The sequence below is a fragment of the Falco punctatus genome (assembly GCF_963210335.1).
Source record: "Falco punctatus genome assembly, chromosome: 7".
NCBI classification, from domain to species: Eukaryota; Metazoa; Chordata; class Aves; order Falconiformes; family Falconidae; genus Falco; species Falco punctatus.
This window is the reverse complement of record NC_137587.1, coordinates 53,151,669-53,171,067: the sequence shown is the minus strand read 5'-3', so window position 1 is coordinate 53,171,067 and position 19,399 is coordinate 53,151,669. Positions and strand designations below refer to the sequence as shown.

Genomic DNA, 19,399 nt, shown 5'->3' with positions numbered 1-19,399 from the left:
AATGGAATGGTGCTAATATGCAGCAATGTGAACAAATATATGCAGAGGGGAAAAATACAGCTAAGTGGGATTTCTGTTATCTTGCTTTCTTGCTTTTTTTTGAACTTTGTCTCTCCTCAAGTGAGTTTTCTCTCTTTTGAAAGAACTCTAAAGCTTTTATTTGCTTTAGAATATGAAGCTTAAAGAGGCAAAGTAACACAGGAAAACTTAAACTTCTACACTAGTTATTTCCTGTGTTCTGTAACCTTTTGTTATTTTATTAGAGTGTATTACATTCAGAATGTAGAAGCTCAATGGAGCTGCTTTCTATATCACGAGAAGCAAGGAGTGCTGGAGCAATAAAGCGGTGAGGTAAAGGTGGTGTAAACTTGAGTGAATTTTCAGTTTGCAAACCAGGGTGTCAGGTTATAGTTTTTAAGTTGAAGTACAATCGTTTTGAACAAATTTCAAAAAGGAAGGAGTTTGTCCTTGTTTAAGGGCTTTGGTTTTCCAAAGTCTCAATTTTTAAATAGAGTTCTAGGTAGTTAGAAGATGCAGTTGTGGTAGAAGCACAGCACACATTTTCAAATAGCCCTGATCATTTCTGCCCACGTAGGTTTCTTGATTGTTTGAGAATGTGCATTCCGGAGTGGTGGTGAATGGATGTGATGCAGTTTTGGTTAAGAATATAATCCTGTAAACTTGATATACTTGAAATTGTGGGAAGAGAAGTTAGTGTCTTGTGGTTAGAGGTGCTGGTGAGGCAGTTTGTTCCACTGAAGTTTATTTTCAATTGCTGATGTAAATATGAAAGTAGCTTTGTGACAATTTTTAAGGTTAACCTTTGTCTTTCTGGGTGTGGCTTTTTTCCTTTTGATGGAACTGTCCTTTTAGTTACACCTTGGCTTTTTTTATCACCTTAAATGCTCAGCTGGAAGTAGAGGGTGAAGAACTGCGGAAGAAAGGCCTTGAAGCTATTTGAGCTGAAAGATTGTTAGCTTTGGTAGTTCCTTACTTAGGAAGCTTTCTAAATTTGCTTACTAAGTTTTATGTTAAAATCCACTGTTAGATCATGTGCAATGGTCAGAATAATTGAAAGTCTACCAAATGGTTCTTCCCGAGAAGAGTGTCTTAGGGAAGTACACTGTTTTGCTTTGTATGTATAAAGGCAACATACTGTTAGGTAGTTCTCATCTGGTCAGCAATTAATGCTCATGAGCATGTTGATGAATTCCCTCGTCCCTTCCCCTGCTTTGATGTGGAAACAGGAAAGACGAAATCCCAGCTGTATGTCTGCAGAGTGGGATGGGAAAAGGCACGATGGTTACGTAAATCTGAATACCTACAGAGTTTAATTTGAAGCCTGTGTAAAGCCTCTTGTCCAGTAATTACTTTGTCATCTTGTTCTAGTGACTTCTGCCCTGCCTTCAGAAGGGGAGGGAAGGGGACTGGGTGTTGTCTCCTGCATTGGTGCATGGGAAATGGCTAGAGTAAAACTTCAGCCTGGGGTTCATAGGAATTTGTGGTGATTTGGAGTGGGGGTAGGGATGCAGTCTACTAAAGAAAAGCCAACCCAAACCCCCCAGATCATGCTGTTTTTAAAAAAAGCTTGAGGCTTGCTTTTCTTAGCTTCTGTTTAACATACGGTGGTTTGCATCTGACTTTTCTTAAGAGGTCTGCAAACTGGAAAGGGTTGTGGACCTCTGGTACAGTACAAGGCAGTGGTGGGATTGCTGCCAGTAGGGAGTCAAAGAGGAGGATTGTGGCTGGGGCAGCTGTTGGAGCTGGGTGGTATCTCAGGCTGGCTTTTATTGCCTCTTGTCCAGTCTTGACTCCCCAATGGAGTTGGTTTCATTGCTTCTTTTTAAGAAGATGAGGAGTTAAGATGGCAGTAAAAAGATATTTCTGGTTTGTTTTGGGTGGCAGGGACATCCCTGTTGCTGCTGTATGTCCTTTTACGGGAAGGGAAAGAGAAGTGTGGAAATGTCTTGCTGGTTCTTCTGCTTTGCTGATTCTTCTGGAGCTGCTGTTATTTTCTCTTGTGCTTGCTAGTGGTCATGACTCCTGAAGAAAAGGAAGCAGATCAGTTAGAAAAGGGAAAGGATAATAAATTGGAAGGTAGAAAAATACATGTTTTCCATAAAACAAGCTTGTAAATCTTACTCTGGTAACAAAGATTCTTCTCTTGCCTTCTGAAAAGAAACATCCATATCTTTCAAATACCTAATAGTATAACCAGGATTAAGTTAAAAAATAATAAAAAATCCCACTCACTAACTGGCTGTAAATAAGCAATTGTTTTGTTACCTACTAAAGCACCTAGGATTAGAACTGATGGCATGTATGTTGTTGGATGGGTGGTATTTCTACATTCGTAGTCAGTGAGTAACCCACCAGAAAAGACTGCTGTTCTTGTTTTATTAGCATCTCTTCTTGCCAGCTCCCTTTTTTTTTTATTTTTTTTTTTTTTTACCTTGGGAAAGCCATCACCAATGCCAGACTGATTTCTTGATTCAGTTCAGAGTAGCTTTGCAAATAAAGGAGATACTTTGCCCTGAAGATGGGAGTAGCCTTAAGTTTAGGCTTTTGCTGGTCCTGTTTTAAGCATTATACTCATTCCTACAGGAGAGTTTTCTTGGTCCTCTGGCTTCTATGCCTTGCCTCTGCAACACTGTGGGACACCTGCTCAGTAGGTTCACACAATAACTGAAATAAACCATCCTTTTTCTTAGACTACATTCACCCCCTTTCCACCGCTCTTGAAATTGAACTTTTAAAAGTCACTGAAATTCTTGTTATTGGTAGTGGGTAATGTTAATGAATGTATATTATATGGACACTAAAGAAAAGGGTGCAAAGGGCTGATGAAAATGAAGCACTTAAAAGAGGTGTAGGAAGATGCTCATTGGGATGTGGGAGTTCATCGGTTTGTGGGGTACTGAATGCTATGTAACAACTTGATACAAAAAAGGAAAGTACTGGTCTCCTCCTGCACTACATTGTTCAGCATTTAAATACTGGTAGTATTGACTAATGTTTTTTATTATGTTTTTTTATTTATTCTGCATCTTCAACTTGCAACATTACCTAGTTTTGAGTTCTGTCAGTGCTGTATTACTCAGTTTTGTAATTGGATGTAAGGACAATCGTAGCATGCTATTTTATTTTTTTCTTCATCACTTAGTTAATGTATTGGCTTTTAGAAAGGGAAGTTTTTCAGGAAGAAAATGGTGGAGTAGACCCATGTTTTGTGTATAAATAGAGAGACTAAGAGACAATTGTTGTGAAATAAACTGTCAAAGTTACAAGATTGTGCCTGCTTAAACAGATGCCTCTTCCCTTTATTCAAGATAGTTTTGGAAAACTAGGTAAGTACGTACTCCATTTCATGGTGAAGTAATACAAAGCTAGGTGCTGCTAGTGGGATGGGGGTAGTCCTTTTTGCTGAGGCAAAATGATGTGCTTTTGACTTGCCATACTTGCCTGATAAGAAAGTTCAGGAATGTTTTCTTTGCTGATAGGCGAATGAGCCTTTCGGACACATTAACATTAATCACTATGGTAGTGTTTGTTACCTTGTCCTCCCTCCCTTCCTGATCTGATGTCTGTTCCTGCCCAGCAGGGTACTGCAATGCTGCTCTGATTCCTGTTCTTTCTCTCCCATTGACTACTTGTACTTTTTTTTTTTAAATTCAGTTTGCAAGCCTGCACTTAGAAACCCCAAAACCCAAACAACACCAAATCCACTAAACCTGTTATGTTCTGTTATGCGCTTTTTTTAAACCAAGCTATTTGTTATTATTGATGCCTTACTCCAAAGTCACTCCAAAGTAACAACTTTCTAACCAAAGTTACTCTTTTTCAAAGAGCTGTAATATTCAACATTCTTCACCATTTCCTTCTCTAGAAGCTCCTGCCTATCTGTATCCATGGCTTCTAACTTACTTCCTTTGAATGTATCAAGTTAGTGTGAGCTTAGCCTTGTAATGTGTTCTGCAGATGCTCTAGCAGCCATGTGACTGCTAAAATTGAATCTTCTTAACTGACAGTTACCCAAATTGGGGGTGGGGAGAAATGCCATCTGTGTGTGTAGTTGTTTAGGGTAGGGAAGGACACTTACCCACTTTTAGTAAGAAATTTTGGGTTGGTTTAGATTCAGAGTAAGAAATTTTGTACCTATGAAAGAAAAAATCCAACTACACAGTAACATATTTCTAAAATTTTGGGGGGGAAATTTTAGGGAAAAAACCCCATGGAATTCTGCAGCAAGAAGAGTAGTTGTCGGTGTCTTCTACCAGGTGAAAGGCAGTGTGTTTTTAGAGTACTTGCATTTCAAATCTTAATTTCAGAAGGATTTGGTAGATTAACCTTGAAATGTATTGGTTTGTTGTGGCTGTGTGGGCTTTAAAAAACAAACACCAACCAACCAACCAGCCCCAGATATTTTAAGGGCAAATTAACCTATATGTGCTGTTGCCTATATGTGCTGTATTTTATTGTCAAGATGGAAGATGTCAAGGCCATAATTCTGCATCTGTAACTTGAACTGTCATGCAAGGCCCTTAAATTTGTGTTTGGTCTGATTAATACTTGAAAGCTTTGAGTAGTATCTTGGGGAAAATAACCCTGGTCTATCTCCGTGGGATACTGTTGCCTATCCTGAGGCTCTCATTTGACAGATCTTCACAGTGTATGGATGGAAAATTGATACGGTGCAGTGCTTGGTAACTGGGTTGATTTTCTGGATTAGAAACAAGGTAGGAGGCATTCTGGCTTGAAGTGAGGTGCTTGAATGCTTTGATTGCTGCTCTGATGTGTAACTTCATGTTGGTAGTTTTTTAGTGGCCGTATCTTGCACTTGTGTGCATTTTGGCTTTGTATTTTTTAATTAAAAAGCAATGGTCAGGTACATAAGCCTGAATCTTATATAGAACTAATGAAGTACAATTTCGTTTTCTGTGGTACTGGTACTGTGCTCTTCTCCCCCCCAAGGGGAAAAAAACCCTGGAAGAGCTCCAACTAAGGTTCTTAACCAAGCAATGAAACAGTAACACTGAGCTGTGTGTAAGAGCAGGGATGGAGACTGACTACAGTTGGATGATTGGATTTGGTTTCAGGAATGTGCTGGAAATGTGGCTTATATAGAATCACAGAGTAATTAAATTTGGAAGGGACTCTAGAGATCAGCTAATTCAACCCTCTGCTCAAAGCAGTTCTCACTAAATCTGGTTTATAGAATAATTGCAGAACAGGGAGGTCAGAAGGGAGCTCTGGAGATCATCTAGTCCAGCCCCGTGCTGAAAGCAAGGTCAGCTACAGCAAGTTGCTTGGGATCTTGTCTGGTTGAGTCTTGAACACCTCCAGGGATGGAGATTCCACAGCTTCCCTTGGCAGCCTGTACCACAGTTTAGTTTTAAAACAAAGCACCTGAGCAGGTAATATCTGATTGGAATTTCCCATTCCAGGTTGTGTTGGTTGCTGTGAAACTGTGGTCACAGCTGCGTACACCTAAAGAACTTCATTGTGTACTTCAGTATAGCTTGTTTTACTGTGGTGGGAGGCTGTAGTTTGAGCTCTTGCCTTAACAGGGCTAGCTTACAAACTGTGCCACTGGCAGCTGCTCTCGTGGTGTTGAGATGAACTGATGGGGAGCTGATACACGTAGAAATGACCACATAATGACCACACTTGCACAAGCATAATACGAGGGAGAGGGATATTTTTGAGGATGGATGCTAGTAGGAGTGCAGTATGTGCTGCTTAAGCAGTTACTTGTGCTGAAAGAAGTTCTTCTCAAGTTGTATCCTGAGAGTTAAATATTTTAATTTTACATTAAGTTTCTTGAGGGTATTGGTTTTGAAATTAGTTTTGGGGAAAAAGTCTTTGGAGCTAAAGTTGATCTTTAAATAAAGACAAGATAAATACTTTCATTACATATTAAAAACTGTACTCTTAATTTTGGAATTTTCATGTCCTAATAATACTGACCTAGGTCAGCATGGCAGAGAAATGACTTAAAACAAAACAAAGCCAAAAGCAAATGGCAAGCTATCTGTGCTTCCCTTTGGCAACATCACCTGGGGGGAGGGGTAACATGGCTTACCACTTTGCTTTTTTAGCCTTTCTGTTCTGTTGTGATTTTGGTTCTGTTTTGCTGTCATACTGGCTGGGAGTAGTGATCTGTGAGGCGCTACTTGCCAGCGCTTTGGAGTTTGTGATCCTACATGATTTCACTGCCAGCTGGAAAGCAAAATGGAAAGAAGCAAACCAGACAAGGATCCCAAATACTAAAGCATAGTTTTCCCACGCCTTAGAGATTATGAAACTAGTAAGCATTGCTTAGCTGCCGGCTGATACTGTTACCAGGGTGTTTGAGTGGTAGTCTTCATCTGAAGTAACTTGACCTGAGATCATTTGAGATCTATCTGCATTTGGTTCCTAGTTTCTGGTTTGTTTTGCCTTCTTATCCTGAGTGTCAGCCTTCTCCTGTTGGGTAATAATAGTATTCACTAGGCCTGTATCATAAACCCTTTTATATATACTCAGATGTAACTGGATCTATAATCCAGTATTGAATTATTGCACTGAATATCCCCCCCAAAATTTCTGCATGCTGTTGTTGTTTAGAGCTTTTTTGGAAGGACGGTCTACTGTTTTTTGTATTGAGCAGCAGCAACGACAAAAAAAAGGTTTTATGACCATGGGAGATCAAAGAGCTGTCTGTGATGTGTGAGGTTTGGACTTGAGATGTCATTCTGGAAAAGTGAGTCATGCTAAAAAAGAATTTGGGTATTACATGGATGGGATGAGTTAAGTACTTAGCAGGTTTTTTTTTAGTTTGGAGAGATTGGTGCCCAGAAGTCTCAGCGAAAGTATCTGAGCAAAAAAGCTTTGCACAAAAATTCATCAGAAAAACTGGCAGAAGGGATGTTTTTAGATATATACAGCATCTGTGTTCAAAATATAGCAAGTAATCTTAGGAATTTTAGAGCAGGAAGCAGTGGAAATTGTGTTTAATAAGGTAGTGTCCCATGGAGCAGTATGTGGTTGTGGAAGCACAGGGAAATTGAGTGGACTGGTGGAACAACCTAGATATTATTAAAAATATAAATTTAGTCCCAGTGTTTCTTCTCAAGATATCTGTTCATGATGTAAAGATGACTTCTGTTGTCCAGGCAGTAGGTATGTACCATTGTAGTAAAGACATTGTATTTCTAGATTGATCTAAGTAAAATTAAGTTCATTTTGTTAACATGCAGTGTTGAGAATGTGTCTTTATTAATATTTTTTTAACTTGGAGTACACATTTTCATCTGAAAACAAGCTTTAATAATGGTGTCTTGTCTTTTCGTGAGGTAGCCTGTTGAATATAGACGAGTGTTTTTGGAGGAGTGGAACTCTTGACTAGAGCTTGGGACCTGTGCAGTGTGTGAAATAGGGGGAAAAAAACCCCAAACTATGCCCACTACTTTACTTTTAGGTGTTTAGTACATCTGCTTGAAAGAATAAGGTTAGTATTTCTGTTCCCAAAATAGATGGTCGATGTCACTTCCATGATGTACATTCAGATGGAAGGTGAGACTAAAGACTAGCTTCTATGTTTCAGTGATTAAAGATATTTTTTTTATATACAGATCTCAAAAAGGAATTCTTTAGTGGGTGATTTCTCTTCCACATAGCATTTGTGTAAAACAGATAATCGGGTAGCATCAGGTGCATGTTATTTGTCTCTGCAGCAGTCCCTGAGCTGCTTGGTCTGGTCTCTCTTGAGTCTTTTCCCAAAAATATGTTCAGGGAAACAGCCTTTGCTCATTGCAAAGAGTGATGATCGAGTGAAAAACAACGATGCAGGCTGCTTGCAAAGGCTAGTACAGGGATGCTGTGGTTCTGTGTGCAAACAGCCATCTTCAGCTGTGGGCGGTGTGCTGTTTTGCTGTTTATCCTGCCTCTGAGCACCCTCCTCTTCAGCTACGCTTGCTCCAGTAGTTGGCTGCCAGTATTTGAAACAGCTCAGGTATCTCTAAGGTCCTCTGTAGAGTAGATGCGGTGCATTGCATATGTTATATACAGACTACGTTAGACAGAGGTCTCATTTCAGCTGATAAAATCAGTCTGATAATAGGGTTTTGTCCTCATTGTCCTAATTGCAGGGGAACAGCTGTTTAGAAAAGTCAGATTTTTCTTTATTATTTTTTTCCCCAATCATTGGAAGACTTTTGTGGTAAGACCATTGGAATGGAATCTGTTGGAATATAAGATAACTGTAGTTTAACTAGGCAAGGACAAAGGTAGGAAGTCTTCCTGGTCAGTGTTGGAAACAACACGCTGCTCCAACTGAATGCTGAAAGATGCTGTGTGTAGGGAAGACACCTCTTCATTCCCTGCTCTGGGCTGGCTGAGGAGGATTCAGTTTTCTTTTCTGAACTTCCTCAGGAAGCTGTTTGTTCTGGATATTGGCTTTGATTTATTTTCTTGAAGTGAATGTAAATATCACCCCCTAGATAGCAAACAAACCTGCTGAAAACTTGTAAGTTGCAAATGCTAGTTGTTATGATAAGCACTTTCAATTTGTTTCCACAAGTGCAGTCGAAATCTATTGATTCTGCATTTAACCTTTAAAACTGAGAAGTACAGTAGCATCCTACTGGTGGTGGACTTCCTCAAGAATAATTGAGAATTAATTTTAGAAGCCAAATAGGTATACAGCAAGGTAAAGTGGATGAATGTCTTGTGTGTCCTTCTGAAGAGACTGTTCTTCCTTCTCCCTTTTTCATGTCTTGAATGAGACAACTGTTTCTCAAGGTTGTTAACAATTCTCTCAGAACAATTAGGAATGCTTTTAGCTGTCAGCATTTTATTGGCAATAAGATGTACACAAAAGCTACAACATGAGGCTGCAGGCTTGGAGCAAAGGTTGTGTTCTTTGGTTAAGTCTGTGATCTGGTCATTCAGTTTCTTATAGTTTGCTTGCTGTGGTTGAAGGGGTTAGAGCAGGGGCTTGGATCTGTCACAGATAGCTTTCCTTTCTATTGTGTTTTGCAGAGAATAGAAACAATATGCCCCCTGAGCTAGCAGAAGTAGTTGCTTCATTTTATTGTCTGCAGGACAGCTGTTAGTGCTGACCTGCAAAACTGGGTTTGTAAAGATACGGAAAGTACTTCATTGTTGCCCGTGGTAAGGTTACTGACATGTTGGCTGGAGGAAAAATCTGAAAGCCTGCCTGTTCTAAGGTAGATACCTAAATATGATTTTGTCTGAAAATGTAGTGAAAAATGTGTGGAAACATGTAAGAACAGTAGATATTTAACACTTGTTTGTTTATTTATAGGAAAGTACTGTTGAATTTTACTGAGAAATAAGGTGATTGAAAACTAATTTGAAAAAACTTGATCATGATTGAGGAGACAATTGCTTAAAATCTTAACTTGTCATTCTTGATGTGCTTAGCTTCTTATGAAAAGCAATTAAGACAGATAATTCCTTTAGTATGTCCCCCTAGACTTGCAAAGAAACATTGAGAAACTATGCTGGCTTTGATTTCAAGAACATGTAGGAGCTTTGGCCTTAGTCTGGGATCTTCCTCTAGGTGTAAAAATCAAAAGAAGTAAAAATCCTCAAGAATCTTACGTTATCCTAGATGTAAAATACTAATTCCGGTGGCTGTTGTTTGAATTGTTCCAAATGTGAACTTGAACTGTCTTCTCAAGCCTGTGGGTGACTCCAGTGCTGCTGCTGCTAACAGATTTTCCAGCTGCAGTGGAGCTAAACTGAGCAATGTTATTTGCAAACATGACAACATTGCTCAAACTGGTAGCCAGTGAAGTCCTCTTTTTTTGGTTTTGTTTTTTTTTCCTCTCCAGGGTGCTTGAATGAAAAATCCTGATGCATAAGTACAAAATTAGTCCTTTGGGAAAATGCAATCTTATGTATGTGTGCATGTGCCAAGATGCATGTGTGCAAAGGTAAAAGGCTTGCATGAGAAAAGGCATTTTTTCAAAGCAGAAGAATGAAAACCCTAGCCTTTGAGAAACGGGGAAGAAATGTGGTAAGAAAGGGAACAAAAAATGTTTGCTATTGTTCAAAGGACCCTTGTAGCACACAAAGGGAGCTTTCTGGAAAAATACTTTGATATGTTTAGATCTCTGGGCTATTTCAAAGATGGAAGATTTGAACAGGATTTGCTATTTCCAAGATTCTGAGCGAATGATAAGTTGCATTAACTTCCATATTGATGAATCGCAACTTCATGTAGGACTTCATCCTTTAAATAATAATAAAAAGAACCCAACCCGCAAACACATGCACTTGCCATATACAGAACTGGGAATGCTACTAATTGTCTGTGTGAGGGTGTTTAAGATGAGCATAAGGAAACTTCATTTTAATAAAGCATAAGCATGAAATAAATCTTTTTTCCAACACTGAAGTCATGATGCCGTCATTCTATTCTCTTCCTATTTTTTTTATTCTTAATACATCACTAATGGAGACATAGTATCTGGAGTTAGCAAAGTTCAAATGCTGTCAGTTGTTCATTTGAGTTTCAAAGATACTTAATGGTCTTTAAGTTATTCTAACCCTAGGCTGTAGCGTTTTAGTATTCTCACGTATTCCTAGTTTCTGGGGTGTTATGCTGTACATAGTTCTCAGTTTCTACAGAGTGACTTTGATTTCCTCTTAAGTCGGTGGTGGGTAATGGTACCCCAGATAACCAGCTTGGCACCAGCAGGGCTGGCATCATCAATGCGGACCTACGCTGTCTGCCCCCACTCCTTTAATACAAGCAGTGTTTGCCATTTCTGAAGACTTGGGGATTAAGACCTTAGAAAAATCCTGAAACTCAAATGTTGCATAAAAAATAGACTGTTTTGTGAGTATGGTTTAAGAGCAGCATCACAGCAGGGATCTCAGCTGATGGTAGCACGAACTAGTTCTTCTGCCTCAGTTGTCAGTGCTTAGTAGGATGAGTACCTTCACAGGTCTTCATTGAACTTCGGTCTTCTGTGAGTGAACGCAGTTCTTCACAGATGAGAAACTAAAGCACATAAGCGGCTTGTGTTGAAGCCAACAGCTCACCTCAGGCTGCCTTTGAACTGTTTTTGCTGTTCTTGATTGGACTGTTTGGGCATGCAGAAAGAATGAAAATAACATACTACTTGGTTTGCTATCTAACTAATGGATATTTGATGTTTCCAAGTCTTGTGAATTTGAAATGAATGTATTAGTAAAATGTAAGGGAAGTGATAGCAATAGATGAGTAGAGGAGATAGTATAAGCAAGAAAAGGGAGAAGAACAAGCAAAGAAAATGGAAAACCTGAATTTCTACAGAAGAGAAAAAGGCATTTAAAAAGGCAGCCCCTATCAGTAGATTGCGCAGTGAGCACCCTGTCTGGTTTTAGAAAGGCTAGTGAGTTTATGTGGGTGTTTTTTTGGGCGGGTTATCTTGGTTTTTTTTATCGGGCAGTAAGTCTTTTCACAGTTCTCAGAAGCATGTTACATAGGTCATTTCCAAGTCTCTTAGTCATCGTTTAGCTGTTCTAGTTACCTTATCGTGCTCTGACTCAGGGATTGCCGGTTCTCCCAGATTCAGCAGGAGTAGTGCTTAGCTGGTTAAACTGGGTTTTATCAGTCTTTGCCCTAGCCAGAACCAGCTGGTGTCTTTGCACTGTGCTGTGTTTACCAAGCTCCAACAGTGAGGCACAAGAACTTGGGGCCATTGAAATCTGGTGCCTCATTAGCCAAGTAGCTCAGACTGTGCCGTGTGCGGGTGCCTCTGGCTGCCGATGGCGTGTGTACCTGTCCAGTGCTGCCAGGACAAATGTAATAAAAGAACCAGTCGGGTTAGCTTTTTTGATAATTGTGGATAGAAATGAGGCAGCCTATATAAAGTAAAATGTGAATTGTGACTTTTGCAGTCATTTATTGGATTCCTTTTGCACCTTTTTCTGAACAGGAGCTACTTAAAGCCTTTTCTTTTAGAAGTTTACTTGCAGAAATAATTCTTCACTTGTTGATGAAATGTTTAGCCTAAGAAGCTCTTGCCAAAACTAAGACAGAATGAGAGCATCAGAAATAGGGAAGAAAATCAGTATTCATTAACCGTTTAGCAAGCAAAACATTCCGGGTTTTTTTTGAAGATGGCTTTGTGTGTGTAAATTGTTACTATTTTAATACATACTTGGTCTACTTTAAAAAAGCTGGAGAAAAATAATCTAATTCTGGAGTAGAGTTGAATCGATTTGTAATACAAGGGAGTAACATTTGGTTCTGAATGGAGGGGAAAATAAGCTGTTTGAATGAAATATAGCCCAATTAAATTGCACCAACACTTTCAGGAGAAGTGAACCCTGAAAGAGAAATGAGCAGTAATGTAGCACATCCTAAGCATTGAAATTAAAGCACAGAATGTGGAGGGAAAAAACCCACAGCTTTTTTGGGTCATGAAGAGAACTCTCTTTTTAAACATAGTTGCAAATTCTGATCTTATGAAATTGGATAAAGTTTTCAGAGGTATTGAATGTTGAGAGTAAACAGGCCTGCTCCTGTTCGGTATTACAATAGAGAAATGGATTAAAAGTTAGGAGTGCTTGTAGTCACTTAGCTTCTGTAACTGAAACAAATTGAGTAAAGTACACTTTTCAAAAAACCCCCACTCCCGTATTGCAGAGATGTTCATGTTCTGATTCTGCTCTTCAGTTAGTGGATTGCTTGCTTATGGGAGGGTAGGGTATGGAGCAAAACACTGGGCACTCTCTGGAAAAGCAGAAAATCTAGCAGCAGGATAGCGGGGGACTTCATGCTGTTCGCTGTGGATTTCCTGCTGCCTTTCTGCTTGTTTTCAAGCCTTTGGCTGTGCTAGTTTTTCCTCCCTCACACGATTTCCCCCTTTCCAAATATTTGGTGGTCGTGGCACATTAAGTAGTGCAAAGTGCCTGCTTTTCTAAGCAGAAATGCAGATATGTAAATATTGTCATAATGTTACTGTTTAATCTAGTTCTCTTAGAGGGGACCTTGTTTGTTTGTGCAGTGCTACTGTTCAAAGAAATTGGCCTGTGCTAAACTGGGGAGTCTGTTAAATGTGACCTGTATGCATGATACAGTAGCACAGGTAATATAATCTGTACCTGGGCATTCATGAATTAGCGGTAATCTACATATAGTTAAAACAAGCAAAAAGAGAATGTTCACAAAAGTATGAATATGTAAGTTAGAATATAAAGACGACTGATCACAGTGGAAAATGGAAAGTGAGCCTTGGACCACCTTTACCTACTGTACAATTAGTGAGCAACCAAGAGAACCTACATCACACATGCTTTTTGTAGTCCTTCCCTTTAAACTTCATAACTTCAAGTTCTGAAATATATAACAATTAGAAGTCTATTTTGCCTATTATTCCCCCTGCCCCCCTTCCCTAGGAGCACAGGAAGTTCAGATGTGACATATAAAGACAGGAAATGTGTAACAAATGAGCCAGCCCTACTTCTCTGTAGGTATTCTATATGAATATTAATGTTCCTTTTGAGTGTAAGTTTCTGTTTGTGGTATTACACAGTGGTTTAGTACAGCTCTTGACAGTGAGGTCTAATCTTTGGGTTTTTTTCCTCCTTAGAGCACAACAATGGAAGAAACAGCTATATGGGAACAACACACAGTGACTCTTCACAGGGTAAGTTCGTACAATTGGTTGTGTGTGCTTAATGCAGGATACTGGTAGCTTTTGAAAACAATAGGAAAAAGCCAGATGTCAGGAAGTAAAAGAAAAGGAAACTGTCATATTCCCTTGTTTAAATTTAGTAGTGTTGTAAAAGCTCCATTTGATAGTAGCTGTATTTGTTTGTTGGGTTTCAGAGTTAAGCCTGCCTACAAATAACCATGCCAGAAACAAAGCTTTAAATTACTTCTGTATGTAACTGAAAGCAGTTAAAAATCTTCAGTGTTCATTAATGATTGCATTGTAACTATACTTAAGTGTTTTAAAACTTTTTTTGCAGGGGCATAAACCAGTGTAGTCAAGTTTAAATAAATGCGTTCGTAACCGCTGCATTTGTTTGCCTCTTTCTTAAATTAGTGGCTGAAAAAAGTGATTTTTTGGGTGGTCAGAATGTGCACCTTACACAAAGGAATGTGTACTAGGAACCAGTGAGTAGAAAGACAATTTTACATTTAAACTGGCTCCTCTTACTTGAGTTACTCTTAAAGTAAATTGATTTCTGATGTTGCTATTGTGAAGCTGTATAAGAGGAGGCAATAAGGAATGAATCGCTTAGGGAAGTCAGAACAAGGTGGGATGCTGTTTCTGGCAGTAGCTTAGTATTAAAGTGACCGTGGAATCATGGCCCAGATAGCTATATTCATTCCAACAAAAGGGAGATGCACAAGAGTTTTTCTCAAGGGAGCAAGTTACATAATTTGTCGTCAGTTCCTCAGCATAGAATCAAGGCATTTTAGAACTGTAGCATTGATCAGATGAATGGACCTTTGTGACTAAAGATGTGTACGTATAGATCAGCTGGTCAGACAAAATGGTAATTCTCTGTACAGACCTATTATCTGTTTATTCTAATGGGTGTAATGTTGCTGATTCAAAATAACATTTTAGTACCTGCCCTCCTAAGAAGAGAACATTTATGCTGTTTGACCAGAATACTGTCTAACCAAGTACCCTGTCGCTTAACTGCAACTGCATGCTGAAAGAAAAGAATCAGTAAAACCAAAAATGTGTAGTGGTACTTACCTAGGCTACTCTTCCAACAATTTTTAGGTCAAGAAGTTCTCGAGCAAAAAGTAATACTTGTATGATTATGTGTAATTGCATTTTTCTCTTGAAGCTGTCCAGTCATCCCTGGAACCTGTGTAAAGTTCATTTTTTTTTAATTCATATTACTGATTAAATCAGTACTCCTCTGTTCAAAACCAAACAAAATACTACAGCAATTTGTTACAGCCAACCAATACGAGGTTGGCTAGTAGACCTGGTGATAGCTTAGTTTCTCCTGAAGGGAATATCTTTCTGGTTAAGTGGAGCAGTAACTTCAGTGAGACCTTAAAATAACAAGTTCAGTCGTTTTGCAGAGGAGTAATGAAATGCTGCAATATGGTGTTACCTTGAAAAAAATTTTTGAAATAAGTAGGAATTAGAAGTCATGTCTTTGTGCTTGCAGCGTAATCAGAAATCCTTGTGTGGTATGAAATGAAAGTGTGATTTGACTATAGTTTTGATAATCATGTTTTATGTGCCAAACTTCTGATAACTACTGGTTTAACAGTTTTGTGGTAGAGTAAGTATCTCTTATTTAGGTGTTGAAAGCTGATGGCATATACTGTTAATAACAGTAGCATTAATTTAGCCAGTTAAAAACAAACAATATTTTGCATTTGCCAGATAACAAAACCAAAACTCTTACGCTAACGTTAAGCAAATTGGTGCTTGGAATTTATCCTTAGCACTGCGAAGAGGATTTAGGAGAGTGACTGCATATTTCGTTGTGGGGTTTTCGATTTTGCTTTTTTATTTGTGACATTCTTGTAGTGTTAGATTATCAAGCACGTGAGGTTATTTCAGTTTAGTTGGAAGGAAATGCATCCAGATCTCACTTATCCTCAAAGATATCTACAGGTTAATAGATTTGGAATAGGCTCGAAATGCCACTCTCAGTGGTTGTGGAATGTTTTCTTTGTGAGTTTTATCTGCTCTACTTGGCTGAGCTACAGAAGTGCTAGAGACCGTCTACTGTCAGCCACACAAAAAAACATTTTGAAGAACTGGACTTGCTTTCTCTAGCGAGGCACGCTAAAAAACCTCTCTGATTTTGGCGTAGCTGAGGGCAGTGAACTGGCTGTGAGTGATGGAATTAATGACATTTAACATGTACTGAACTACAGGGTAGGTGCAATTCAGGCCTCCTGTTGTTGGCTTCCTGTTTTATTGGTATGCTTGCAAAGCACCTGGGATTCACCAAACTTTTTTGTACATTCTGTCAGTATTTGCCCTCAGAAATGAGGCTAGACAAGTCATGGAAGAAAGGGACCTAGAATAATTTTGTTGAAAACCTTAATAAGTCCCCCTGGGAGAGGCAAGGTCTGGAGTTGTTGTCAGCCTCGATCAACTCTTATCTCTGCCCAAGTACCTGCTTAATGGCAAGCAGATCTGTTGTCCCTCCCAGTGCCCCGAAGCAACTATGTAACTGTGGTTTGTTTTCCCATTTTAATTGGCTTTCATTAGTGGTATTTGATCAGAACTGCTTAAGGAGTAAGGACCACTAACTTCTATTAGAGTAGGTGATCAACAGTCTTAAAAATAGGGGGAAAATGAAAGTAGTTTGTTAGGTGGCTTGTGTGTTAGCAAAGATAAGTAGAATATTCTTGACTACGTTTACTCCTACTTTGAGACTGATTTTTGTCTTGTTGGTAATTCTAGTACTGATAGTTTTGCTTTGTTTTAAGCCTGTGCTGTTCTCTACTATAACTCCATTGCTCCTGTATGTGGCAGAGTAGGATTCCTTTACCTCTCCTTGGCTTCCATAAAGGTAGCTGAAACTCTAAACCCAGAAAGCAGATTTAGTAGTAGTAATGCAATTTTAGGGAAGTAGATACCATTTGTATGCAATTTCTTTCTGAAGCAAAAAAGCCACATTAGCAGGTACTATGTAAGGTATATATGTAGTCTACTGATTGGCTTTTTTAACATGTCAGTGTCTGAGGCATTAAACATTTTTAAAATGTTTCCCTGTTGTTATAGGAGGCTGTTAGTGATTTATAAACCAATGAATGGCAGTTCTGAAGTATTGTCACATACCTTGAAAAGATACATGTTTTGTTGTTTGAACATGTTTGGGTCCTGTAACTGCCCTTTAAAAAGGGGTTACTATGGTGTGTCTACCCTTTGGAAGTTGAGCCCTACAGAAGAGACCGGACTGCTTTACACAGGGAGTTCTTGTTGAAGAATGCAGCTTTGCTCGCTTCTTTTGGAGAGTTTCTTTCTATGACCTTTACTTTCCACAGATGTCATTTCAAATTGGGGACAGAGTATACTTAATCACAGTAGTTGCAGTATACGTGTGTCAGTTCAGGCACTTTGATATGGGTCAAGCATCTGATTTTTTTTTTTTTTTATTTTTAATCCATCTGCTTCAGCTATCTTAGAGAATCTGGAATGGAGCCTATAAGCAGTCCAACTGCTGTGATTTCCCACAGTAGTTGAATTCCAGCACTATTGTCAATAGATTTACTAGGAACTTTTTGGGGGAGGAGAAGCTTGAACTTCTAACCAAGAGGTTTTGGTCCCTTTCTTTACTGCATTTCCAATTTCCTGGAAGTGCTACTTAGCTCTTAAAAGATTGAGCCAGTCTCAAGTTCAGTTAAAAGTTTTTCAGGTAACAGTTTATCTTTCATTGAGAGAGCTTCTGTTTTTATATACTTAAGTGTAAAGGACTTTAAGGAGAAATGATACACTTCATAAATTGTGTGGGTTACTTCATACTTGGAACTCCAGTTCTGTGTGTCTGTGTCAGATGTTATCTCCTTCTCGCAAAGAACAGAAACCAGGTATGTACGTACCTTTCTGCTTCTCCTGTGCAGCCTTGCTGTGGGAGAACAAAACAGTACGGTTGGTGTTTTTTTGTTTGTTTTCACTACAACATTGACAGGCGAATTTGATGTGGCAGATATTTTTTAAAAAAGCAATTTTAGATAAGATGCATGTTTATGTTATGTATAATTTGTAGTAATCAACATCTTACTATTTCCAGGCGTGTCTAGGAGCTTGGCGCAGTTTTCTGAAGGTAGTTCAGTTTATCATTTATCTCTCAAGACAAGGCAGGCAGCCGGGTAAAATGAAAAGTAGTAAGCTGAGATCTACTGGGAGGTTTCTTACTTGAGCTCTTAAATTTTAAAAAAGATTTGGGGTTTGATTTGAACTTTCTAATTTGTAGTATTTCTTTAGATTTCAGTTTGTTATTAAAAGCCTTTATCTGACTTGTGGTCTCTTGACTGCTGTCTGTATATGAGACTGCATTGTTTCAGAACTTCTTGAAAAGAATGTTAAAGTATGAAACTAGCCATCTTAATATTGGTGATTTGGTTTGCAAATCTACTCTAAAAAAATAGTATGGCAAGCAGCAAGGTAAGGTTTACAGTGAGTTTCTGTATCGGCTGGCTTTAGTCTGATTATTGCATTTCTTTTAATGAGTGGAGAACTGTGAGAATTTTTTGTTTATGGTGTAAAAAAAGGTAGAGACTTTAAATGAAGTTTGGCATAAATGTCTTTATCATCTCTCTCATCTCTTTCCTTCTCCACCCAAATATAGTGCAAACTAAATTCTGTTTGTTAGAGTAATAGAAAACTGAGAGATGAAGCAGTGGCATGAGAGGGGGGAAATATTACTGTGGTGAAAGGGGTTCTTGTTGCATATTTTCATAGGCTATTATATATATTCTTTGTCGACTATCTAAAACATAAAACTGGAAGAACCTCAGCTCTGGTCATAAGTAGTTATTGTGATCCTTTAGACTTGTCGTCCTGCATGGCACAGGGTTTCACTTAGTAATTCTTGAATCCCAGCCATGATTTCTGGTTGATCTGGCTGGAATGTATCTTGAAAAGACGTCCAGTCATCCTTTAATGAATTAAAATGAATGTTAAAGAAGCAGTGAGGTGTGCCCCTCCCCACTCCCCCACACTTGTTAGACCAACTTACTTTCTTAATATGTGTCAACAGTATTTGCTAACTGCTGAAACCAACTTGGGAACAGTGAATTACCAAATCTTTGTTTTAATACTGCGTGGTCATGTTCACTGCTTACAGGCTAAATCTGGACCATCCTTCTATGACCTCTATTTTGAGGGAAATAGGAAACAGGTTTTTTGAGCAGTAATTAATGTCTGAAAAGCTGAATGTCATGTGTCTTGCAGCCAGATGCAGACTGCTGTATTGCTTCTGCTGTCACTGTAGTGTTATGAAGCTCGTTGCTAAAGCTTGATAGTGTTTGTCAAAAAATCTGAAAAAGAAAGGAATAAGTCTGCCAGTAAGGAGTGTATGCTATGTGAAATGGAGAGGAGGAATTGACTGAAACTTGATCATTTCCATACAGTGACTGTATTTTGCAGTTGAAAATTTCAGAATAAGTTCTTGAGCAAAATAGAGCATTTAAATGGTTATGTCCTTCTGACGGTGTTTTCTGGACAGTGATGGAAGAGCTAGATAGTTTGCAAATCAGTCATATTTGTAATGTTTATTTCCCACCCTCACTGCTTCCAGGCAGAAGTGTAAGCATCACTGTTATAACCTGAAATACCTAACAGGAATAACTTTTCAGAGCCATTGACCTTGCTGTAGTGGCAGGTCACCCTAGAGGGAAAAGATTGAAGCAAATTACTTTTGTTAAGATGCAGATGATTTGCAAGTGCTGACAAGGTTT

The 19,399-nt window shown here is 38.8% G+C and overlaps 1 protein-coding gene across 6 annotated transcripts in view; it reads left to right on the top strand.

The window, feature by feature from the left end:
• TJP1 (tight junction protein 1) overlaps positions 1–19,399 on the top strand; it is a 92,038-nt gene that overhangs the window by 33,998 nt on the left and 38,641 nt on the right. For all 6 annotated transcript variants that reach the window (XM_080396117.1, XM_080396115.1, XM_080396114.1 and 3 more), the window contains exon 2: positions 13,593–13,649. In XM_080396117.1, coding sequence (XP_080252243.1) covers positions 13,593–13,649 — 57 coding nt within the window. The remainder of the gene's footprint in view (positions 1–13,592; positions 13,650–19,399) is intronic.